Source organism: Xenopus tropicalis, chromosome 4, assembly GCF_000004195.4.
Source record: "Xenopus tropicalis strain Nigerian chromosome 4, UCB_Xtro_10.0, whole genome shotgun sequence".
NCBI lineage: Eukaryota > Metazoa > Chordata > Amphibia > Anura > Pipidae > Xenopus > Xenopus tropicalis.
In genome coordinates this window covers 80,507,912-80,535,182 of record NC_030680.2, presented here as the reverse complement: position 1 = coordinate 80,535,182, position 27,271 = coordinate 80,507,912, and the positions used below count along the sequence as shown (strand labels likewise).

Genomic DNA, 27,271 nt, shown 5'->3' with positions numbered 1-27,271 from the left:
TGACAGAACTGTACGTCTGAGGAGATTCTTGCTATGGTTTCATCCAAATGACATTTACAATCTGCTAAATTCTTGTAGCTTGCCAATAAAACCATGATATAATTGGGCTGCTACAAGATGATGCTACTAATAATAGTACAGCTCAAGTAACAAAAGAATAAGATAATAACAGATTTCTGTAAATGTAGAAAAAAAGTGTAAAAAGCACATAATTTTTGTCGGTATATTAGATAACGATTTGAATATTAAGTGACTATTATGTATCCTAAATAGGGTGAAAACTGGCAGATGACATTATATGGCAGATATGGAACATGTTGTTACATTTCCTTTACTGCTAGAAAAAAAAAGACAGAAAAAGGTTCTGATAAAGCTTACTTAGTTTTTACCTTTCCTTCTCCCTTAAGGGAAACAAATGATAAAAGTTACAAAGTATAATATACACATGAAGCAAATGACAGCACCTTTGCCTCAATCAATATTTTAAATAGAAACAGACACTGGTAGGAAACTTTGCAGCGTTTTATATTATAACTGTACATTATTGTTATAAATTATAACAGAGGGGGGAACGAATGCCTGTGCAAAACTTTTGCTGACTTATTTGTAATATGTAATTCCTCAAAAACAGTAGCCACCTGAGCCCAGCCACTGGCTTGAAGAGTGATACTTGGGTGTGCAGAGGCATAGCATGCATTTAATGGGTACTGAAATGGACATATACTTTATTGGGAGGTTTAGAGGGCAATGTGGAAGCATATGGGAAAGCAGTACCAGATGCTATGTTAAGAGGTTTATGTGTCAAAAAAGTGATGCTAAGGATTGCTGTCCACTAAACATAGTAAAGCAGTCCTAGTCAGTGATGCACACATGTTTTAGTTCCCTCTTAAACAGAATAAGTGATAATTTTAAAACCTTTTGACAACCATTTGCAAACCTTTAAAACCTTGACAGATACCTGAATTGTAACCCTAACTACATGTGATTTTCCTACCCACCAATTAAAATGTTACCAGCAACACTATTCAGCTAAATCTAGTTTTGCTCATACATCCTTTAGCAAGAGGTGATGGTAAATAAACCAACAGTTTGCTCTAGATTTGTTTTGACATGCTGAAAGTATGTCCTATGTTCTCTGAATATTATACCGTTGTATTTCCCAGACAAATAAATAGTCTATATTGTTACAGAAAAAAATACATGAATATTTGTAAGTAGACATTTTTCTCTCCAAGGCAATTAGGCAATGTTTACTCTGTACACAAAAAGAGAAAACAGCAGGCCGGCACTTCTGGTATCCACAAAGTATCAAAAAGTCATAAGAAGCAGCTAATTGTATTCATAAAGAACTTTTTTATGAATACAATTAGCTGCTTCTTATTACTTTTTGATACTTTGTGGATACCAGAAGTGCCGGCCTGCTGTTTTCTCTTTTTGTGTACTCCTGTATGGCTCCCTAAGCTGAAGGTCTGGGGCATGAGCACCTGGACCTACCTGATTTGGGGGTAAGACTCTACAATCATTTGCTATATCTGTGAAAAATATTTGTATATTCAGTATTGAATGTTTACTCTGTAATAACTGTAAGCAAGGTCAATCACAGCAAAAATGTAACAGGGCTGTATACTGGTATAGTAGTTCCGATGAGTTGATATTACGAGCTGAACTGAGATAATTCTGACCACACGTTATTAACCTTAGGACAATGGACGCTGCAGCCTTTCGTGTTTAATTTAATAAAGATTAATAACTTTGGCATTTGGGCTGTACATATACACATTTAAAAGGAGATAATAGGATAATAGCTCATGTCATTCAAGTGCTACATCTACATCTGCATCATGCTACATCTTGCATTTAGTGCAAACTCTTGTTGCAAGAGGTCAGCAGAATATTTTAGCAGAATATTTTAGTAATTAAATTAGCCAAATCTTAAAATACTTTCTGTTCTGCCAAGCTTTGGTAGTTTATCATCTTTCGTCCTACTGATGGCATTTACAGATCAAAAAATGAATTATTTGATAGGTAGGGTATTCCTTTTCTCCCGTTTTCTGCTGTACTGTACAGATTTAAAGGCTATTACAGTAAGTGATAATTGTTTCTGCCTATTTGCCCTCTTCCAATTTGCACAGCACAAAATGCAGCTTTTGTACCTAATTTACGATATATCCCTGAAGCCATAAGTAAGGAAATACTAATAACACTAAATACTAATAACATACATTTCTAATTCTTTGTGCTCAACAAAGGATATCCCTTGGACTCCAATAAAAGACTGTCAGAATCAGAGCATATTCTAGAGCTAACAGCAGGATTGATCCCAGTGAACACTCTCATGTGGTCTTATTAAGAAATAGTAAGCTCCTAAAGGCAGCTTCTAATTTGCAGTAGACTGTTTAAAGATTATTGCTGATTTGAAGCTATGGGTTACTGCACTGGTGCATAGTTCTCCAGTGATACTAAGTGAACCCCTCTGTTTGGCACACTGAATATTTAAATTGGAGCAGAGTCTAGTGCCATAGAACCAAGAGGAAATGGAGCAGTGTTGGAAAAAAACATAATGAAAGCAGACAGGGTATGATTGTGTAAGTGAAGTAATTGTAAGCTAAGAGAATACAAAGTTAATCAAGAGCAGGCAAGGAATATAAAATACAGGTAAGTAGGACCATCTGCAAGTAACACTTACAATAAGAACAGTAAAAGAGTAAAGAGAAATAGAAGCAGGCTCACAACCAATACCAGGATTACCAGGGCAGGAGAAGTGATATGTGAAATGGCAAGTTAGAGAAACAAATGGAAGATTTATGTTGACATAAGCAATAATTTAAGGTGTGACTAGGGACTTCCTCAAAAGGGGTCACATTGCTTTCACAAAAATTTTGTTTGGCATGTAGTTAAACAATTGCCCTTGTGAATACTCTATTTTGTGTATACTGTCAATAGGTTTGGACTAGTAAAGGGGCAGTATACCTTTTAAGGAAAGGTTTTTTCCTTAAACAGGGCAGTCAGGGAGCTTAAAGCTACTCCATGTTTGATCCTTCAAGGAATGATAGATCTCTCCCTTTAGCCCTTTGTGATTGTTTGGGTTTACAGATAAGCAGAAGCAGGGGCAGGCCACCTCACTCCTGCACTCTGTGCGTTTGTATGCATGTACAATGCTGTCTTGGGGGGGGGTCATTACCCCTGCTGTACAATGACAAGTGGGGGGGCAATGACAAGGGAGTGTAGACTAGGGGTAGGCAGGAGAGGTACCTGTCTGGTGCTTCCCCATCATTGTGCCCTAGGCAGGTGCCTCCTCTGTCTACCCCCTAGTTCCAGCCCTGAGCAGAAGTTCGTTATGCAAGGGGTTATCTATGTACTGTATGTAATCAATTGTCTGATTTGCAGGGACCAAACATGGAGTAGCTTTAAGTCCCTTGTTTGCTCTCTTTGCTTTAGCTAAACAAATAACAAAAACCTTAGTTTTTTGTGACTAAAACAATAGGAAAAACGTATATTCAGCACAAGCCCTATTCATTGAATTCACTGTACGTTTAATCCCAGGAGATTTCAATGCACGTTAACCTCCCACAACTTGATTGCCAGGCCAGTCTAGAAACCTCTTGCTGCAATTTTCTCCAGGTTCTATGTACTTGCTATAGTAGCTAAAATTGCATTGCTGGCTAGGGATGGGCTTGTATTATGTCCTAGTTCTAAATGTGTTTCTAGTGATTCTGAATGAATGCAACATTGGTTCCAGGATACTTCTCTGGGGCAATAATCCATATGTTGGTAAGGATATCTCTCACCTTTATGTAAATGTATATTATCTCTTACAATTACATATGGTGTAATCTATTTAACTATTTTAAGTGGTGTTTTTTTAAAGGCAATGGACAATTCAGTTAGCTTTCTGCTGACAATCAAATTGAAAAGGGTCACTGGACAAGGGCATATTTTCCATTCTGTTACTTCACAGCATCATTATAAAATTAGAATAATGACACAACAGACATTTTCCAGTGCAATTACATTCAAACTGTGGTTAATGGCTTCTATTTAGCAAGGCATGTTATTGAATTTTAGACAAGACACTTACTTACACTTACTAGTATGTGACAGTCAACAATGGGAACCCTGTAAGCAGTCTTGGTTGGCTGGATCTTACATAAGATCATTTTTAAAATAATGGCACTCAAAATAGAGATAAGTGACTCCACCTTTTAAAAAACAAATTTCTTCTTTTAAATCAGGCAACGATTTTTTTATACTCACTGGCTACATTGTCAGTTGTTGTGATTAGCAGCTTATTTTTTTCAACCACCAGCAATGAGTCTGTAAGCCCACTGCCTACTTCTAGTCTTTCAACAAGGCTCATGGCACCATAACGCTATAGCAACTGCTTATTTCAGTTCTTAACATGTTAATCTAGCTAGAAACCCTAGTAGCTTTTTAACCTTGGCCTGCTATTTGGATTCTGCTTGGCGACTACCTGCCCTGACTTTCTGCCTGCTCACAGACTGTGTTTTGATTGCCGCCCTTCCAGACCACTGCTTATATTTAGATTTTGTCTTACTGGCTATATACAATGGTCTACTGAGGTCTGTTTTTTACTGAATTACCCACTGAATTACCAGACGGGGCATATCTGCTGAGTAGAACATACTGCTTTACAGGAACTAGGTTTTAACAAAAGATTAAATTAAAAGAAAATGAAAAAACACAGAATCCAAATAACAGGCCAAGGTCAATACTGGGGAATCAGAATATGGGGGACATTTTTATTATACATGAACACAGTATCTCATGAGCTAGGAACAGGAGGCTTACTTACAGCAGACTATCCAAGATTATTGGAGGAGGCAGGTTTAAATAGCCCCTTACTTTATTCTGCTGGGTAATGAAAGGGTAGAACAAACAAGCAATCACTTTTCTTGTTAAAAAGACCGCAGTGCCTACAGGTGGAATCTAGCAATGTCTGTCTTGTTTTATTGATTTTTGTCTCAAAATGTGCTTGCAGCGTAATGGATAAGCAGCTACCTAATGTTTGGCTCATTGGTGGAATATTTGTGTGTTTACATTTGAATATTCTGGCCCTGATGTTTAAGCACATGTGCAATAGCTAACTGTTACCTAAACCACCTGAGATGGAATTATGCTTATGACATACATTAACTGTATAATGGTTTCCTAGTGTGTGCCTCTTGGACTTATATACTCTAGACAAGTAATTGGGATGACTCTAGATAGAAAATATGTCTCTCACAGAAAGCTGTATGAAGCAGAGCAAATACGGAGAATAACAGGGGCTGTGTTTACTGTTAAATAAACTACCTGATATAGAATTATGCTGGTGACATACACTATCTCTACAATTTCCTAGTGTATGCCTCTTGGACATACATATATACTGCAGCACAGTAGTTGGAATGATGCTGGATAGAAGGTATGTGTTCTATGAAGTAGAGCAGATGTGTAGAATTTACAGGGCTATGTTAACTGAGGCTGAAAAAGCAAGTATATGTGTTTAGGGGTGAGCCATCACCTGTGTAAAAGGAGTGAGGCGAGGAGTAAGCCCTCTGTCCAGGAAGTAGGACCAAGATGCAAACAGTACAATTAAAAGTAGCTCACCTAGCACAAACCTCCAGGTTTGCTATGGGAGTCCAAACTGCTACAGCACATGAGGCATGAGACAGAGCTTACTGAAGATGGGCACCGGTTATCAAGGGGAGCAACAACCATTGCAGACATTATAAACAGACCCTCCACAAAGAACCAAGTGCTAGCCAATAACTCCATGGTCCCCTAAATGTTCTTAGGGAGATAGGACATCTCTTGAAAGGTTTCATAGACCTACCGACATTCTGTTGAGTTGCATGTAGAATTAATAAACAAAAGCAAAACAATATTGTTTAAGCCACAATAGTTTTTAGTGTTTCAATTTTATATTGAAAGAAATATACCATAATTATTGATTATATGATTGCAGACATCTATCCCTATCTATCCCTATCTATTTGACGTACAATTTAGGACAAATCCTTGTCCTGCATGTACGATTCACAGTTATTTCTCAGACATGCCAACACTTTTACATTCTCCCTCCAAACAACTCATTATCCTTTCTGTCCCCTCCCCATATACTCCATCGGTTGTCAGCAATCCTCCCTCCTCCCTACACCATTGGCTATCAGCCCTCCTCACAAGTATGTTAAATCTAAAAGCAACCAGCAGCAAGAGAAGTCAGTTGCAGCATCTTCATTTCCATTGTAGCTCATTCAAAGAGTAAAGGCATGACCAGCGGTGATCCCAAGGAGTACCTGGCGAGAAGAGAGATCCCACAGCTATTTGAGGTAAGCTCCCTTTGCTCGTGCTAATGGCACTGCTGCTAAACACAGCAGCCTGCTCACTTGTATTAGCTTAGAGCTGCAAGAGCTGCCTGTGAACAGATGGCTTAGCTAGAAGGCTTTCCGATGCATTTACCAGAAAATAATATTAGCAGCCAGAGTATTCAGTGTGCAGAAAGACTGCAAAGGGTTTTTTTCTTTTCTATTGTCTGACTCCAAATCTGCAATAAAATGCAACTTAACACCTGGCATAATAGAATACAGAGCAAACATAGGAATCCCATTTGAAACACATTTCTGAAAGAATATCCCAGGTGGCAGATCTTTAACTCAGGAGAAACAATACACCAGGCTCAGGCTCCATACAAATGTTACTGGGGAACAGAATTAAAAAAACCTGGGATTTTACAAAGGGAGACTCACTGCAGAAAGCAGAAATACATCTGTAAACTCCAATAAAAACATAAATATGAGTGGGAGTCACGATGCAAAGGACAGACCTGACACAGTTATGCAGAAGAAATATGAATTGAATTCCCAGGACACAATATAACTGGAACTAAAAACAGAACAGGCAAGAAGAACAGACTAGGAGATCCAGTACAGAGAACAGAAATATGACTAGGAGATGTGATAAAAATGTGAACAAATGAGACCAAATACAGAGAGCAAAGGAACACAGAGAGCAGAATTATGAACAGAAGATTCAGTAAAGAGAAAGTAACAGAGAGACATTACATAGGACAAAGCTTATAAAGAGGTACAATACAGAAACTGCTACAGTGGGCAGATATTTTATTCCAACAACCAGTATATAAGACAGAGCTTATGGTGTGAATCATAATACAGAGGGCTGAGACTTGGAGACTTGATAAACAGGACAGCAAAGCTAAAATTGAGGCACCATAACTAGAGCAGACATATGGCGATGACATACAACAGAAGGGGCAGAACAGAGTATGCAGAAAGTTACACTGTTGAATGTGTATGGAATCTATTAAAAAATGTAAACTTGATAAAAAACAACATGTTTTTAACATCGGCGTGGATTTGTGCTATAATCAAGAGCATTGTACTATCTAATTATTACAGAGTAAAAGCAAATTGTCAAAAATTAAAAATTGTTTGCCTAAATAGTAATCTATTGGAAATGGCAATGTTGGGCAGGGGAGTCATTTAGAAACCCAGCGACACAGGACAACAATATCCCTGAGGGGCATACTACACAGAATAAGTATACTACGGATGCTGTCGATAGAAAAGAATTCTATTAGCCTGTGTAATACATCAGAGAGTGCTGCAGTAACTTTATGGGCTAATTTACTTTGACACTGATGAATCACAGTTTTTAGGCAAAAGTAGACAGTGTCGAGAGGGCACATTAAACCAGACAGATATGTTGCTGAGGGCCAAAGTGCCTTGTCTGTATTTAAGTGAGTTCAATACACAGTGGAGCCATTAAGGGCCAATTTATCATTGATCAATAAATGTTACCAAGTGTTAGCGATTGTTACCACACTGATCATTTTGATCATTTTCTATTTAACAATTTCCTTTCCGCACTGCAATGGTACTTTCCTGCCTGGGATTGTCTAGAATTCAATTTTCCAGACGGTCAGAAATGTGTTGTTAAATAGAATAAAAGATCGAACAACTGTGAATAGACTAGCAGTTTACCTTTTTAACAATTACAGTATCCCATACAGTATGTATATTCCAGTTTTATGATGGGCATATACAGTATGTTTATTTGCTTTTTAAAAAGTATTCACTCTTTTGCATTAAATCAAGTACTTCTGAATTATTATTACTGTTTTTGACAGCAGGTTGTTTATCTTCAGGCCATCCCTATGCAAGGAGTATCCCCTAAACGCATGCCAAGGCCACAGATACAGTATGTGTAAAGGTGGCCATACACGGACCGATTTTTTACTTACAAACGACCGATTCCCGAACGATCCGATGCTATCGTTAAGTTATCGTATAGTTGGTGGTGTACGAACGATCGTCGGCCCACTAAACGAGCCAACATTATCGTCCCCAAAATCGATCGGCCAGGTTTAAAAATTTTGGTCGTTTAACGATAAAATCTGCCAGTTGGTGTGAGTGTCAGACATTTGTCTTTCAACGATTGTTCTCTGCGCATGTCACGATTGCCAGCAACGACATCGATCGTACGTAGATGTACGATCGTAGGTATTTTACGATAATGATGCGACAAAATCTTTCCCGAATTATCGTTGCCCGTGGATGGCATATCGTATGGGAACTCGATCGCCATACGATCGTTTGTCGATATAATCGTTCATCGCACAACGAGCGAAATCGCCTCGTGTATGGCCACCTTAACGTGGTTGTAATAGTCGATACTTTGCTATAACTATAGAACAGCAAAATTGTTCACCTTCAAATCATAACTGGCCGTTAAACCGGCACCTACTTCTGACACTTAGGGGCAGATTTATCAAAATGTGAGTTTAGAACTTAATACATAAAAACTCATCCACATTCTGTTCATTCCTATGGGGTTTTTAGAAGCGTATTCATCAAATGGTGAGTTCTAACTTCCACCCATTGGTAAATACGTGTCTAGAAATCCCATAGGAATGAATAGAATATGGGTGAGTTTTTATGTATTAAGCTCTAAACTCACATTTTGATAAATCTGCCCCTTATGATCATGATCGTATGATCATGTACTGAATTGAATTAGTAAAATTAGCTGCAACTGAAGTCGTTATGAAATAAGTGTTTGAAATTAAGTTTATATATCAACTTTTTACTGCAACTGATTTTCTTTTATTACTCCTTGGTTAATGTTGAGAGGATTAGTTCTGAAAATAGCCATAGTGTCAATGGCATCACTAAAAAGCAATAAAAAGCTTGAACATGTACAAAAGCTGTTAGAGCTACATGTGCAGAGCATAAAACAGATCCATCTACTTTAAGATTGTATTGGGTTCTGTATTTACTTGTTCACCAAAGAGATTGGCAGGCACTGGTGAAAAATGATTGGCAGACACTAATTAAATTCTGCAGCAGTATTTATTAAAACAATAATAACATAATCCCAACAACTTATATCTCTCATCTGCATCTAAATCCAAAAATGCAAAGCTCTTGGGAGCAAACAAAGTTGTCTAATCTGAGAAGTCCAATTACTTGTGGCACCTGTGCAAAAATATATTTGTAGAGTTTTTCTGCTTCTCTGCACATCAATAACAGGGTTTAACACAGTCAAGCAATGACAACCATGAATGGTAAGCTGTATTATTATGCAGGGGAGTAAGGATTTAATACTGCCCCTGCTTCATGGAGTAAACTCCAGCTATGGGCTGGTTCCTACCTTTGAAGTTCCCATAGGCTAGGGTTGTCGGGCAGGCTGCCTAGTCCTTAAAAGGGAGGGGATTTCAAGGTTTAGTCTCCTTGTAGACTCCTACATAAGAGAATAGAGGTAAGTAAAACCAGTTTAAAAGACAACCTTTTAAAGGAACAGTAACACCAAAAAATTAAAGAGTTTTAAAGTAAATTAAATATAATGTACTGTTGCCTTGCACTGGTAAAAGTTGTGTGTTTGCTACAGTAACTCTACTATAGTTTATATATAATAAGCTGCTGTGTAGCCATGGGGGCAGCCATTTAACCTGGAAAAAAGGAGAAAAGGCACAGGTTACATAGCAGATAACGGATAAGCTCTGTAGAATACAATAGTGTTTTATCTGTTATCTGCTAAGTGCCTGTGCCTTTTCTCCTTTGAATGGCTGCCCCCATGGCTACACAGCTGCATTCTTTATATAAACCATATTAGTGTTTCTGAGGCAAACACACCAGTTGTACCAGTGCAGGGCAGCAGTACATTATATTGGAATTTCTTTTATATACTTGAATTTTTTGGTGTTACTGTTCCTTTAATAGCTCACTCTGGGAGTAAAATATAGGATTAGGGTAGTTAGTTAAGTAGCTAGAGGCTCTTTTAAGAAGACAGAACTACTACCCTGGCATCAGCCACCAGCTTAGGCAGTCAAGCATAAAGAATAAGGGATAGAGACAGCAAAAGAAGACTGTAAGGGCCATGTATTCTTGGCTAGATACCTGCTGAGTAATCGCTGGCTGTACCATAAATTTAACATACTCTGTTCTCTATTCACTTATGTATGATTTTAAGGGCATATCTATGAAATAGTAAAAATAAAGCAAACTCTATTTTTACCCTTTGATAAACGTGTCCCTAAAAATCCTGAACCCCTATTGGGGTGTGGGGGATGGGGAGTTCCCCTCATGGATATTGTGGGGAACTCCAGGGTTACTCTTGTCTTTGCTAAATAAACCTCTTAGAGGTTGTGCTTTTCTGCATGCTAAGAGGTCAAGTTTTCTCGTCATGATAATTTATTATGTTAAATATTTCATATTTCAAAATTGTTTGTTCAAGGGGAAGTTCCTTTTTGAATTTCATTTAAGTATGATATATATAGACTAATGAAAAGTGCCTTTTCAAATGCCTGCCATCATTATTGCTGATTTCTCTTTTCACACATTCTACTATTTATCTTCCATTTCAGCTTTAAAACAGCTTCCTCCTTGTTGGGATAATTAATCTTAAATCTTATAGCTGCAGACCAAAAACAGTTAACCACAAAAATGATCAAAAGATCAGCTGCAACTGTCAAACCAAATTATGTTGTCTACACCAGTTTTAAAGAAGTTGTTCACCTTTAAATTAACTTTTAGTATGTTATAGAGAGTGATATTTATTCAGACAATTTGCAAGTGGGTTTTCATTTTTTATTATTAGTGTTTTTGATCATTTAGCTTTGTATGAAGAAGCTCTCCACTTTTTTGAAATTTCAGCAGCTATCTGGTTGCTGGGGCCAAAATTACCCTAGCAACCAGCCATTAATTTGATATATGGGCCCAGGGTGTCAACTACTCTGGTGGGCCCTAGGAGACCCAATCTGACACTGGATACTGCTGTCAACAGGTGTTTTATTTAGGAATAAAGCAAGGATAAGCACACAGGATATTGTACTGATTGTACTGGTTCTCTCAGTGGCTACTGCATCAGGGTTCCCTGTGAATGTATAACAATAGGCTACAAGAAAAGAGCTTGGGGCTACACAGATAAAGAATGAGACAACAGAATAAGGAAACTGCAAGTCATAGAGCCACATCTTATATCTTATTTTAGATATGGCTGTATGTCGTCCACCTTCCTTATGTCGCTCCATGCACCATTCTTCTAACTTACTGTTCACATTAAGCCCTGATATTAACTAAATCAGTGTAAAATAAATCTGCTATTTGTTTGTCATAGGGATTTCAAGGCTATTGTTATTTACCCTTATATATTAAAGCTAGTATTTACAGTGGTTAAAACTGGACCATGTATTGTTCTTGCACCTTCTATGTTTATTTCATGTTCACTTGTTTTTTGTAGTCAAATGTTGTTTTTCATTAAACATAATAGTTTTTCTGTTAAGTTACTTAAAATATTGCTCTAGTTTTCAAAATAATTATCTTGTAGACCACTGCCAGAAGTCTAAAATAAGGTGTTTAGCATGTCTCAAAGATGCTATGTTGACAGATCTGTTTCTTGCAGTACCAGCTTTACCAATGGCCTGGAGGCAGTTTTGTTTCTATAGGATGCCAGGGTAGAGTTTTTAAATATGAGCAACTTCATGACAAAAGTAAAATAAATAGTAAGGTGAGGACAGTTAAGTTTTAAACAACGATTTTAGAAATGTTTTATAACTGATTAGTTGATTGCAAGTGTTGGGGAATAATGTCATAAAGCAGGTTTAGTCAGTTTTAATATCCCAAGTTTTCAGGTATAAACAGTCTAAGATGTATGCATAGGCAGCAGAGGAAGACCTTGCACAGCAGCAAAATATGTAATGAGTATATAAAAAACAGAAGTAGGGGTAAATTCTTTGGGGGAACATCATGGTACAAGATAATTATTGTTAACCTGTTATATTCAGTAATCTGATTTTGTTAAAGTGTTGTGAGTCCCCTGTATGTCTAAATATTAATGCAAAACACTAAACAGGTATGCGATCAATTATCTAGAAACCCATTATTCAGAAAGCTCTGATGTATTGAAATCCAAATTATGGAAAGATCTCTGATACAGAAAACTTCACGGTCCCAAGCATTCTGGATAATAGATCCTATACCTGTATAAAAAACGATGATGATGATGGACCACTAAGGCTAATGATCTGACTTGGCCCACCTGGGCCATGCTGTCTAACTGACTATTAATATTTATTAATGGACTGATTTAACTGTTGTATATTTTCAATTTAAATCACATATAGAAAAATCATATATAAAGTAGACTGCAATTCCTCATTTTTTATTGTCTGTTCCCTTCACTTGCCCTTTTATATTTTCAATGAAGTGCTGCATGCTGGCAAACATGCTCTATTTCTCTACCAGAAGTTGTACATTTTCCACCAACTAGCTCAGGAATGCCCCCTTTAAAAGTAATATAGATAAATATTTTTTTTCTAGCACTTTTCTATTTAGCAAAATAAAAAAAAAAAAAAATAAAAAAAAAAATATATATATATATATAGTGATGATGTAACAGCTTATTTGGTGCAAAAATATCTCTTGACTTGTAACAAAACACTTTTTTTGACTGAATAACTGCTTACTCCCAAAAGTTTCATAATTGCAGAAAAACGGAGGGATCAGTGTATATATATCCCTTATATATCTGCTATATCTCATGCTAAAAACAATTTACACTATCTTTTATGTTTATCATCCATGCTAAAAGCAATTTTTTTAATTTTAGGATTATTGAAATTCTGCATTCCACCCGCCCCTAATGGATTGACAAATCCAGTTTAGCCAGGCTATGTTATAATAATGGCACAATCTGGATATTGTACATTTTCTACATTTTGCATGAAATTCCAGTCGGTATAATCAGTATTAAAAAAAGCTGCTTGGGGTATACTTTTATGCAACTGAAGTTGCAAGCTATTCTGTCCATTCTTGATTAAGTCCTTCACCCTAGTGACTTTGCGATTTAAAGGAGACATTTTCCTTTCAGAAATAGTTGTTCATAATGCTTTTCATTGATATAAGTATTGATGCTGTTATAATTGGCCCGCTTGCACAGATCTCTGCTTTGTATACAGGTCAACCATTTTACATGCATGTATTCCATCCTGCTGTCTCCCTGGTAACTGTTCATTTGCATGTGCAAGTTAAAGGTAAACTTTACCCCCAAACAATGAAGGTCTCTATAAAAATGTATTATTATATTGCATAAACAAGCTCATATGTAAAACCCTGCCTTATCTAAATAAACCATTTTTTTTATAAAAATATACTTTTTAGTAGTATGTACTATTGGGTAATCTTAAATAGAAAACTGCCATTTTAAGAATTAAGTGCCTCCTTGGATCATAGGATTCACTGTGCACACAAACAAGCCAAGGCGCACACACACATGCTAGGTCACATCAGCCAATTAATGGAGTTCTGCCTTTTACTCCCACACTACTTCCTGTTACAGTTAGAGCTGCATTATTTCCTGTCATGTGATCTCTGAGGGGCACACAGCCCATCACTTAATGGTGGCTCAAGGGAAAGGATGTAAAAGAGCAATATTTACTGATATATATATATTAATATAGAGTCCAGAGTGGGAGCACACCAAATGATCAGAACCTAGGTGCCAGAGCTGAAATTTTTTTTAAATGGATACAAAGTGTCGGCACTCTCAGGGTTTACGCAACAGAAGCAACCGGCCAACATGTAAGTCGCCGGCGGGATGGCAGACGCGGCGGCGCAATTTCGCGCAAATCGCCCCGCCGCGTCTGCTATCCCGCCGGCGACTTACATGTTCGCCGGTGGGATGGCAGGGGTAGGCAACTCGGGGAGATTAGTCGCCCGCAAACAGTGAGTTTTGCCACGGGCGACTAATCTCCCCGTGTGCCAGAGCCCTAACAAGTAGCTGCTACTAGTAGCTCTGTGTGTCTTCACCCTTAGGGGCATATTTATGAAAGTGTAAGATTGGAGCTCATAGCAGAAAAACTCACCCACTTTCTATTCATTCCAATGAGATTTTTGGAAAGATATTTATCAATGGGTAAAAGTTAGAGTTCACCATTTAATAAGTAAGTTTCTAAAAACCATATAGGAATGAATAGAGAGTGGGTGAGTTTTTTTTAGTAGTGAGCTCTGATTTCACATTTTGATAATTCTGCCCTAGGGAGGCCCACTAAAACCATGAATGTCTAGTCATTTATTAAACGATCTGAATTGAAAAAGCATAAACAAAAAAAGACACAACCATTTCACATAAGTTGCAATCATTTTTTTTCCACAACAAAATTGTATATTGGCAAAAAAAAATACAAGTTGTAAAAAAAATCAAACATTAATAAATGTCCCCCAAGTGTTTGAATTAATACCATAAAATACATGTAGTATCTATAGATAGATACATAGTTAGTAAATATTGTAGCCGCTAATGTAAAATATAAGGATTTTATAAGTGACCAATTTATTATTAAATTATTCAACATTTATATGAATTTCCTATAGCACCACATATTCCTCATATTGTCTTGCCTAAAACTGCAGCTACTGGCAGCTGCTTAGTTATATTTTGTTAGAATAAACCATAGCTAATTTTAACTACAATTCTTTGCAATTACTGTGACCCTATTGACAGCTCTGTGTATGTGGCATATTATGCTGAGTAAAGGGTATTCCCAAGTCTGAAAGATACTCTGTTAAAAGATTTCATTTCATTTTAGTCTTTCTGCATGGCTGCAGTCACTCAAGCATATAAATTCAAATATGCAGTAAGGGACCTGTACAGAAATCATTGTGCCCAGAGTATATGGGTATGCTAAACTGTAATAAAATAAGTGATGCTTTTTTCTACTGAATCCACAACATTTATGTTCTCACTAAGTCCATCTTTTTATGTTACAGGGACTTTTGAATGGATTAATGTATTATAGACCAGATGATCCAGTAGATTATTTGGAAAACTGTTTGCAGAAAGTGAAGGAATTGGGAGGCACAGAGAAAGTAAGATGGGACACTTTTGTAGGCCCTGACAAGAGGAATTTACCCCCACTCAATGGTGGACAAGCTAGACGATCATTTTTCAGAAATGGTAAGGTACAAAAGCAACTTCCATGGTGTCCATATATGTTTAATGTTTGTGTATGGTGAGTAGGGGATACCTAGTAAATAAACAGATTAAGGGAACTGGTAAACAATAGCACTTACAGCTTTGTTGTGAGTTGCAATCAGTTTTCCCCTTACCATTGGGTTTGAGAGGCAGGCAACAGTTGCCTGTATCATCTAGTCACGTTATCTGATTAGATATAATTGTGCATTTACTGTGGCATATTTGTTATTCCTGGCAAATCACATAACACCAACCTTAGTTCAGTTCAGGGCCCAGGACATTCTTGGTTTGCTTTAGTGCTTTGGTTTCTTGATTCTGTACCAGGTCCTGTTCTTGTCTCTCACCGTTTGCTTTTTTGTTTCTAGTGTTGTCCAGTCTGTTCTCTCCCCTGGCTGCTTGCATATTCTGATCCCAGACCTGCGACCCATATCATACTGTTGTCTTACCTTGGTTGGCACAACTGTTCTTCTCACTGGAAATGTTGAATAAAGTCTCCTGTCTCTGACCATATCTTTCTACCTTGTCCAGTAACCACTGTTTCCTCTTTTACTTCACAGACACCTTCCTGCTTTATAAATGTGCTACTCTTGTATACCCTTGTGGGTGCTCTGGGAAACTTGCCTTATTAGATGAGGTGGAAGCTGGGTAGCATAAGGGCTTAGCTTAAAGCCAGGGTGGATGATATAGAATAAAAATCATCTTGTGAGCAAGTTCACTGCATGTCACCTGTGTTTGACATTATGTGCTAAATTGTTATGAGCATTAACTAAATGCAACTTTGAGCTGGGACCCTTACAAAGTGACTTTTAAATATTGCAGCAGATGTTTGATGAATATTGAAGATGCCCCATAGCAGAGTGTGGAGCATAGAGAATAATTGGCTTCAGAAAATAACAATGTATAAGGGAGCAAAAAGTGGAGGGAAAGTGGAGGAAAATAGTGGTTACAGAGTATAAAAGAAACTCAGCAGAGATATCTGAATCTGACAAAGCAGTTCAAAGTACAGGGGAGTGGTCACCCAGGCATAAAAAGCTGTATAATAAAAATCCTTTTTTAAATTAAACATGAAACCCAATTTTTTTTTTTTAAATTAAAACAGCCATACTTGTTATAAATGCATTAAAAAATCTCCAGTCGGTGTTATATTGCCTGCCTCACCTCTATTTCTAATGCGCATTCATTGGGCATGGGCATCAGGTCCTCCTTTCTGCTGCATACATTAGATTTTGTCATAATGAAAAGCTTGTCTTGATAACAGTTTCCACAAAATGGCAGCTGTCTATATGTTTTAAAGGAGAAGGAAAGGCTAAGTCACTTGGGGGTGCCAAAATGTTAGGCACCCCCAGACTTTAATTGCTTACCTTGTACCCCAGGTGCCCCTGTTAGGAGAAAACTGCACCAGCCCGGGGTACCTGCAGCGAGTGCTTCCTTTTTCCGCGTTTCTTCTGCCGGCGAAATCCCTGGGCCGGTGAATGTGCAGTAGAGTGGAAAGCCGACTTTGATAAGTTCGGCTTTTCACTCTAATGCGCATGCGCAAGCGTGCCAACGCGGAAGAAGGAAACGCTAGCAGCTACCCTGGGCTGGTGCTGTCCTCTCTTAACAGGGGCACCAGCCTGGGGTACGAGGTTATCGATTTAAGTCACTTGGGGGTGCCTAACATTTTGGCACCCCAAGTGACTTAGCCTTTCCTTCTCCTTTAATTGTGGGTTCCAAAAGAATAAAGGAAACCTGATTTAAATAATATATATATATTAAGTGTAAATGAAGTTTATTTTGCTTGATTAACACAATAAAATAGAATTTGGAGTTATTTGTTGGGTGACAAGTTCCCTTTGGAATAGTTTGCAATAGGGTTTATGTAACTTGAGTAGTTTGGCTTTCAGTGGATGATGGCCACTAAATAGTAAATCACTGCAGTCACAACTGCAGAGGAGAAAGTTAAAGAAGTAACCCTTACTGTAGGAGGAATGGTAACTCTTTTATCTGATTTAGTTTCTCTACTTTAATGCTTGGTATACATTTTAGTATGAGCTCCATAAAAGCAAGAAGCTGCTCTTATACTGCCTAGTAATATCCCCACAAAACGTATGAAACATATACTATAGAAAAAATATAATTTCTTCTCTCCTAACCTGCCACAGTGCACATTAGAGGTGAAACTATTAAAATTTATGATTGTAATATTTTAAATTAAAGGTGGTCACTGATTGCACAAATAGAAATTTAATAGGCCTTTTAAGGGAAAGTATTTCATAACAGATTTTATATTTCTGTAAGGGCTCTGTAAAACATAGAATGTTAGTGAACACTATGGGGTTGATTTACTAATCCACGAATCCGAATGGGAAAAATTCGGATTGGAAAACGAACATTTTGCGACTTTTTCGTATTTTTTGCGACTTTTTCGTAGCCGGTACGACTTGTGCAAATTGTCGCGACTTTTTCATAGCCAGTACGACTTTCGCGAATTGTCGCGACTTTTTCATAGCCATTATGACTTTCGTGAATTGTCGCAACTTTTTCATTGCCATTACAAATTTCGTGAATTGTCGCGACTTTTTCATAGCCAGTACGACTTTCGCGAATTGTCGCGACTTTCGTATTGAGAGCTCGAAAAAGTCGCAAAATACTTATCATTACGAAAAAAACGCATTCGGGCGCTTTTCGGACGTTCGTAGATTAGTAAATGTGCCCCTATTTGTGTGAATAGAATGGTATACATTTTAGAGTGCTAGTACTTTAAGGGAATGATTATTCTGTTTGGAATGCATGGCAAGCAGTGGCACTGGGAACACTTACATTATCTTTCCCAAGTGATCCCTTTCCTGGTAGAGCCACCGTCTGCCTTAGTCAGGACATTTCATATTTCTATGAATAACAAATGGCTAAAGGCAAAAAAGTACAGTTCTCACTGAGTAGAGCAAAGGATTAAAATACATGTCAAGGGTCTACTACTTTTTTCCATAAATCAACCAAATGAACCACTTTCCTAAACCATATCTGGTCAAGCAAAAGACCATATTGTTCTGGTACAGCAGAAGACCTATTTTGCTTAGAGCTTTAAAAAAGAGTGTGAGGATGACTGCAATTCATAGGCCTCCCTTGTAATGGATAAATGTAATATGTAATAATTGGCACAAAGGCTAAACATTCATAGTTAAGTTGGGTTAAAAAATGTCCATCAGGTTCAACCCTTGAAATACACCTTTTCGACCTACAACTTGGATAACTAAGTTGGGCTCAGACATTTAAGCATTGGTACCTAGCCCTGCCCAGGGCAAGAGGAAATCCAGTGTAGAGGCCAGAGTTTGCAAGTAGAGAGACAATCATCACACGGAGCGGCAAAACTGAAATTTCCAAGGGAGTCTGGGAATAGTTTGTACTGCCCTGGGATTTGGTCATTCATGCCATTCGTGTCGAGAGTAACGTAAAATGGGTGGTTACACATTATATCATCTTTGTACATGACTAATCATGCTGAGTGTAAGAAAGTTATTCCCAAGTGTGAGTGATGCTTTGACTGAGTAATTTTACAATTTTTATGGCAAGAGCATGCATGGCTACAATCATTAAAGCGGATAAATGCCTGTATACAGCAAGAGACTCATTACTGCTGGGACAGAATTCCTTGGGGCCATATAATTAAATATATTACTAAAACAAACCCTTCTTATAAAAAAGAAACATTTTGTCTTTTACTTGAAAAAAGAGAACATTTGGTGCCGTTTGCTGGTCTGTTTTAATTATTCTAGTTCGGCATGGTTTAAATAGATGATTTGGCATTCCTTCAAATATGTTTTAATCTAAGCAAGTAAAGGGTTAAGCATAGAGTTTTAGCATTTGATACCTTTTAAATCTTGACTTCACATTAGATCAAACTAGCATGCCAGCTGGTCACTTTAAAGGTCCAGTACACCTTTTTAAATTTTCCCTATGGATTTTATGTGTATGAAAATATTAAAGTTGATAAAATATTGGCCGTATGCTCACCATAATTTTCAGCCAGCAGATAAGTGGCCAAATCCACCACTGCAGTACCCATTGTAATTGTGTTCATTTTGTTGCTGTTTGTTAGCAGTAATGAAAACATTGTGTTTCCAAGCTGTAATGAGTGGGTCCTGTACTGACACGCCACAGGTCTAAAGTTGTAACATTTTACAAATAAGATTAAACTAATCTCTAAAGAGATTTACTTAAAGTAGAGAGGATTATTGGAAACACTGAAAGAAATACTGAGTTAAATCACTCAGACATTAAAACTGTATGCGCAGATAATACACCCTATTAATAGTAGCCTTTCCCTAACTAAATATGGGTTTAGCATAATAACAGGAGATATAGATTGATATATTGATAAATAACATATATTGTATTGCTTTCATCCTTTGTATTTTGGTTCTTCAGTACTGTGTGATTTTCATTCTTTTCAGTTATGCCAGATGGAGGTAATTTCCCATATCGTCGCTATGATCGATTGCCACCTATCCATCAGTTCTCCATAGAAAGTGATACAGACCTTTCAGAGACTGCAGAGTTGATTGAAGAATATGAAGTCTTTGATCCTTCCAGACCTCACCCAAAAATAATACTTGTCATAGGTATGATGGAAATATGTATGTCAATATTTATGGTTTACAATTTCAAGGACCGATGCATTTGTCAGTGGTTTTGTTTGTTGATCCCTTCTGCAACTGTTAGCAACTTTTGCTTATAGGAACTAGAGTAAAGTTACAATATCATAAGAAAAATCAAGGGTGCAAACTAGCCCTGTCCTTATGTCGTGCTACAGGTGCGGTAAAATACAAAGGCTTATGGCTATTCCTGAAAGTGCAGGTTTATAAAACATTATGGATTGCCCCTATTTTTGCACTTTGCACATTGCTCTGCACTAAATGAGACTATTATAAACTTGCTATAAACTCTGCTTTAGGTATGTTATTGCAAGTAATATTATATTATTATAATATTTTTTAAACAGGCAAATCAGTTGGAAAAGCCAAAAAGTAATTATTTACTTCTTTGCCTGCAAGAAAATATAATTTCTCATAATCAATGCAAAAGTGGACCAGCTTAAAATATGACAGAACACAGTTGGCATTAATTCTCTGGCTTTGCCAGAGCCATCTTTCACCTGGAGTGGCAAGAAAAATGAAGGATAAAGGCCATATCTATTTTTTTATACTAATTTTATACGTGTTGTACCTGCTTAGGATGTTGAATAGGTTGGTATTTAAAAGCTACTTATTAATATCAGTTGTTTTTTGCAGCGTAATAAAGATGGAGATTTAATTAAAGTATAACCTCTTTGTGCCACTTTGTTTTACCTCAACCTACCATAAATTCTTATTTATTTCAATTATTTTTTGAGCTTACTGCATTAGGAATGCTTATTTGTACATACATGATAGTTTTTCATATAAAACCAGTCAATGTTTCTATTAGTGACTTTTAAAATGTCATGTAGATCTTTGGGATTCTGAAACTACTATTTGGCTGTCCAGAAATTTGCAGTCATTTTTAAACCAAAACATTTCAGATCAGTGTATAGTACACTATCAATCATTTATCCCAGAATAACTGCCTAATATCTGAATGTAATCACCCGGTCCATGTGGAGTGCAGAACTATTGAATCTAAGTATAATTCAAGTCAGTAAATATGTCTATGATCAAAAAGTATATAAAAGATGAAATGTACTGTCCTAGAATAAATGGCTGATGTGTATCTCTTACTTCCCTTCATAAACAATAACTAAACTGTGTCACATCTATTGGTCTCTAGGGCTGTTTTGTAATTTCTTATATCCTTTTCTGAATGCAAATGATGTTTGTATAAATACTGTATATAGAGAGAGAAATGGAAGTACTGTGCATGTCATTTGTAACAAACTGTATACAATATTTATAGTTAAGAATGTAAATTCTTATTTAAGAGACACATAGACACAAAGTACCACATTTTGTAAGGGACATAATACCTGTACTGTGCAACAGGCACCCTGTGTCTGTATTGTGCATTAGAGGACAAATTACACTCACACACCTTGTACCTTAAGGGCTCTGGTACACGGGGAGATTAGTCACCCGTGACAAGTCTCCCTTGTTGCGGGCAATTAATCTCCCTGATATGACATCCCACCGGCGAAAATGTAAATCGCCGGTGGGATGGCATACGATCGCCGAAGTTGCCTTTCCGCAAATTGCGCCGCCGTGTATGCCATCCCACCGGCAATTTACATTTTTGCTGGTGGGATGTTATATCGGGGAAATTTGTCGCGGTCGACTAATCTCTCCATGTATCAGAGCTCTTAATGGGTCTGTTTAAAGGTACATAGGGGGGGTGCTGAAACAGATGGTTGGTGAGATGTTCATTACTGTTATGACAAGCACTGATGTTGGTATATAAGGCAGATATAAAGGGTTCTGCTGCTAACCAATGCCTCTACCCCCTCCCCTCACTTCTTCCTGCACTGTTGCCATAGTACAAAAATTTATAAATAAAACCTTTTCTAAAGTTGTTCATATAGATGCAAAGAATAATTAAACACATTTTCAAAATGATAATTAAAACACTGAGATGCAGCCAGTACAGCCTGTGTAGATGCCATACTGCGTCTAGGCTAGATTGCAACCTCTCACTGTCTGTCTTAGAACTGGTTTCTACCTGTTTTTCACGGTTTGCCTTTCTCCACAAATAAAAAAAAACACAGGGCTAAGGGATATTTCCAACACATAATAAATAAACAATGCTAATGTTTATTTCATGAGCAGTGCTTGTGTCTTTACAGCAGAATTTGGGCTGTTTATGCTATGTAAGCAAATTCCCAGATAAGACATCTTTACATTTTATCTAAAAACAGGAGAATATAGCCTAGCGTGTAGCCAGTGACTGTAGGGAGCCCAGCAATGTAGAGGGACAAGCGAGGCACTAATTAATAAGCAACTGCAAAATACTGTAAACTGACAAAACTGTTGTGGGGGCCCTACGTTAGATGAAGGTACATGCCAGTTTCACCACTTCACAACAGTTTTTTTGGTTTTTTTTAACACAATTTACAACCCCATATGAAAAAAATGGACTTTTACATTCACCAGAGCAATAAGCTCTTGCTCTGTAAAACCTGAGCTAGGACCCCCACTTTATGCAAGAGCTGGTCTTTTTGGCATACGGTTGTTTTAGTACAGATTAGTGTTAGGTTACCTAAGAGCTAATAAGAGACATAAGTGGGTGCTTCTGTGCCAAAGATACATGTAGATGCCATTAGTGTGCCAGTAGGGTAACTAAAAGTATTTTTTTTTAACAGTAAAATGTAATTTATTTTTTCAGAATTAGACTACTTTCCAAAGGAGTCCTTTTTATACTTATTTTACTTTCCCCTATTGGCCTTAGCTTTATGCCTGTATAATCAAACAAGAAAACATACAGCTGGGTTTAGCTTATATAGAATTTCACACTTTTTGGTTTTACAAATGTTATCACATGACTCATCACATCATCAAATAAACTTCTGTAATGCAAAATATATTGTCATCCCTACTAAAAAATGCATGTGTTTAATTAGAACATCTACAATACATGACACCATCATTTTGTTAACTGTAGGTGGTCCTGGCAGTGGAAAGGGAACTCAGAGCCTGAAAATAGCAGAGCGCTATGGCTTTGAATACATATCAGTGGGCGAGTTGTTAAGAAAGAAGATCCACAGCACAAGCAGCAACAGAAAATGGAGCCTAATTGCTAAGATAATAACAACAGGCGAATTAGCTCCACAGGTACAGCCCAGTCATTTATGGAGTTCACATAACCTGAACTTAATAAAGACACTGGCAGCTAATGAGTGATTTTCTTTTTTCTCTTTCGTGTGAAAGGAAACCACCATTACTGAAATAAAGCAAAAACTAATGCAAATTCCAGACTCTGAAGGCATCGTTATAGATGGATTTCCTCGAGATGTAGCTCAAGCTCTCTCCTTTGAGGATCAAGTAAGAACACTCATCTTCTAATTTTAACTGAATATTGTTTATATAATCTAGACAGAATTCCCTACAGAAGGCAACTCCAAGCGAAACTGAGGTCTGGCATGATAATGAGACAAATCATGCCACAAACTACCATTTCTTTCCATCTTAACATGCTCAATTAATTGCAAGCTATATTAATTTATGATACTTGAGACAGTAACTCATTTTCCATACATATTGTGACTAAAGTACTGTCAGCGATTTGTATTAAAAGATGCAAGGTTGGTTCCACTTCTATAAACCCATAGCAACCAATCAGCAGGTTACATTTACTCAAACAAACATCTGCTATGAGTTACTAGACCTTGAACACATTTTACAAATATTATTACTTTATTTCTTATAAATTTTGAGGGAATGAGTCTGAAATTTCCTTTTTAACTACCGTTCTGGTCATCTTAATTCGAGATTTAGGGGGTATAGTGAGTGTTTACAACCCCTTTAACCCCAAACCAAAAGCCTCAAAATGGCAAGAAAGTTTAATACCAGTAAAATTACAGATCTTTAAATCACCTGCTCAAACTGGTATGTTCCTTTATAGGCTCCCTCTTATGGAAAAAGTTGAAGATTATTATTATCGAATGTTTGTGTCAGACTCAAATAGCAAGATGAGCCAGAATGAATAAACTTTCATTCTGTAAAAAGAAACTTATTTTTAGGAACTGGTTCTGTAAATATACATTGGAATTAAAAATGGAAATTGATTTTGAGAAAAGGTCAATGTTATTCTGATTCTTTTTTAAATGGCAACCTATTATATTGGTTGCTGCCCAGTAAGTGTGGTAGTGTCTGTTTAGCATGCAGTTGGCATTGCCAGTATGTGACTTACTGAATCTTATTGCAACAGATGGATGCCAAGTAATTCTTCCCCTAATGTATGCATTACTAAGCGTGCAAGGAATGTTAGGATTTTTCAATTTATTTTCAATCTGAGAAGAACATGATCATGGGACATTGCTGGAAATAGGTCACTTCTTGCAGAGAAATGCATTCATAATGTATTTGCAATTATTGGTCTCTCTACATACTGAAATATTGTAATGCTCCTGAGTGTTTAACTTATGTTTTTAGCAGTATATATGTATCTATTAACCAAAGTATATCCCAGTACAGGAAACTTTTATTCATTTCACATGGTATGGCTTTTGACTGCTTTTAATATTTTAAATATCTTGGAAAAACAGGGATGTATTATTTTTCGCTGAAATGGTGAAGGGGGCTGCCAGCATATACTCTGAGTAAATCATAACGGCAAAGCAGAATATTGTGTCTTATCCAATTTTGTGGTACATTAAGACACTTACATAGGGAGCAAGCAGTGCCAAGAAAATTAAATGCTTTATTTATCATACTGAAACATGCTCTGGGATTACCCCAGAGCAGCTGTTGCCTGCTATGCCTCAGAAATCAAAATCTGTGAGGTGGGGATAGAAAGAGCCCGAACGAGCATTTTGGAGGTATATAAACTGTAGCCATACAACTGTTACATGCTTAATGGCAAGTGTCATCACACTGCCCCCAACACACTGGAGAATTGTCTTATTGGTAACGTTGTTTTCTCAGTGTGGCATAGTTCTCACTAGCACAAGGAGACACATCTGAGAAGTGGTTGTTCATATAGCTGTTTCAGGATGTTTATGATGTGTCTTGTGTAAAACAAACGTGGTAAGTACACATAAACTTGCTTTAAACCTTGCTTGATTACCACCAAGCTCACCGCTGAAAAATTCACTCTCTATTCATTACTATTTTTACATGTTTTTTTAATGTTTGTATTACACAAGACACATAATAAACATCCTACATGAACAACCACATCTACATCTACATGAACAACCACTTTGTGTGTCTCCTTGTGCTAGTAACAACGTTACCAATAAGATAATTCTCCGGTGTGCTGGGGCAGTGTGATGGCACTAGCCATTAAGCAACATTTGATATACACTTCTAAAAATCCAATAGGAATCAACAGAAAGTGGGTGAATTTTTCTAATCTCACATTTTTATAAATCTTCTCCTATGTGGCTGGGGTTCCTTAAGGAGGAGGAGAACATAGGAGCATGTAGGAACCATGTAATTCAGTGAGGTGACAGAATAACATTTAAGTGCTCTACTTCAATTTGTTTAGTAAACTCCCAAATGACAAGCATTTTATTATATGTGCAACTAACACTGGGGCAATTTAAAGGCATTTTTCTTAAACAATCTCCTTAAAGTCATTTACCCTGCTGAGTGATGATTCATTTGCAAACTGATACAGAGAAATTACAGTTAGTAGGAACATTAACAGGCCCATTTAACAGAGCTTTTCAGCGGTTTTAAAATAATTGAAGCAGCTTGCTGTCAGTCCATAAACTTGTACAGTTGTAAATTCATACAGAATTAGGTACAGTACTTAGTTATTCTCACACTGCACTGAATATTACTACATGTTTCATGATTCCTGTAACCATGCAGCAGAAGCCAGCTAATCAACAGACCTGGAGGAGAACTGACTAAATTATTTTCAGTTGAATTACATTTACATGTTAAAACCATTGTAAGTTTTAACGACTGTACTATACAGTATACTGGAGAATAGCTAAAGCTAAAGAATGAGAGACGGTCACAGTAACGAGGAGACATTGGGTAACAATATGGAAAGAAGAGTAAAGCAAGGTGTTCACTTGTGTTCTGGCCCTAACTGGGTCATAGGAAATTTACATTGAATCTCAATGGTGCTGGGCACAGAGCATTTTGGAGGTATATAAACTGTAGCCATACAACTGCTACATGCTTAATGGCAAGTGTCATCACACTGCCCCCAACACACTGGAGAATTGTCTTATTAGTAACGTTGTTTGCTCAGTGTGGCATAGTTCTCACTAGCACAAGGAAGACACATCTGGGAAGTGGTTGTTCATATACTTGTTTCAGGATGTTTCCTGTAACCATGCAGCAGAAGCCAGCTAATCAACAGACCTGGAGGAGAACTGACTACATTATTTCTTGAGTCAGTTGAATTACATTTACATGTTAAAACCATTGTAACGAGGAGACATTGGGTAACAATATGGAAAGAAGAGTAAAACAAGGTGTTCACTTGTGTTCTGGCCCTAACTGGGTCATAGGAAATTTACATTGAATCTCAATGGTGCTGGGCACAAGCATTTTGGAGGTATATAAACTGGTGCTGGTGCTGGGCACAGACTCACAGCTGGGGCTAAGCTATGCAAAATTGGACCTCACCTACTTTTTGGCACTCAGTAAGCATAGCTGAATGTCACACACTAATAGGAAGGTCTGTGAAAATGTCAATGTTTGGAACAGTATAGTTAATAACACCTGATGGATGCCCTAGGTTGAAGGCTTGGCAGCATACCTAAAAGGTATGATTCTGCAGAATGTTGGTTGTGCCTTGCTTCTTTCTGTCTTCTAACTGCTAAATAGATTGCAATGCAATGCAAAGATGAAGTGGATTAATTTCAAGGTGAAATAAGACATTTCGAGCAAATTTCTCCTCCTGTATGAATGCTGGTCTCATTCTGGTCCTAGATCTAGGTATTGCCTGTTCCTGTCTGGTCTGTTGATTTGTTGATTTGTTGACTGTCCAGTCTTGCCTATTTTCAGAAGCTTTGTACCGCTAGTTGTGTTCCAGTGCTCAGTCCTTCCTGTTTTTGATGCCCATTTCCTGCAGCCTCCTTCCTTTTTATATTTGGCAATCTTACCTGCCCTTATAGGGAACCTTGCTCTGGTACATACATGGTAGATGCAGAGGA

At 37.3% G+C, this 27,271-nt stretch overlaps 1 protein-coding gene across 3 annotated transcripts in view; it reads left to right on the top strand.

Annotated features, from left to right (window-relative positions):
• The first annotated feature begins 6,165 nt into the window (after positions 1-6,165).
• Positions 6,166-27,271, top strand: part of ak5 (adenylate kinase 5) — a 112,093-nt gene continuing 90,987 nt past the window's right edge. For 2 of the 3 annotated variants that reach the window (XM_012960520.3, XM_031899783.1), the window contains exons 1-5: positions 6,166-6,332; positions 15,288-15,474; positions 19,923-20,090; positions 23,095-23,264; positions 23,361-23,474. In XM_012960520.3, the coding sequence (XP_012815974.2) occupies positions 6,273-6,332; positions 15,288-15,474; positions 19,923-20,090; positions 23,095-23,264; positions 23,361-23,474 (699 nt within the window). In that variant the 5' untranslated portion in view covers positions 6,166-6,272. The remainder of the gene's footprint in view (positions 6,333-15,287; positions 15,475-19,922; positions 20,091-23,094; positions 23,265-23,360; positions 23,475-27,271) is intronic. The other variant, NM_001112994.1, reaches the window with a different exon arrangement.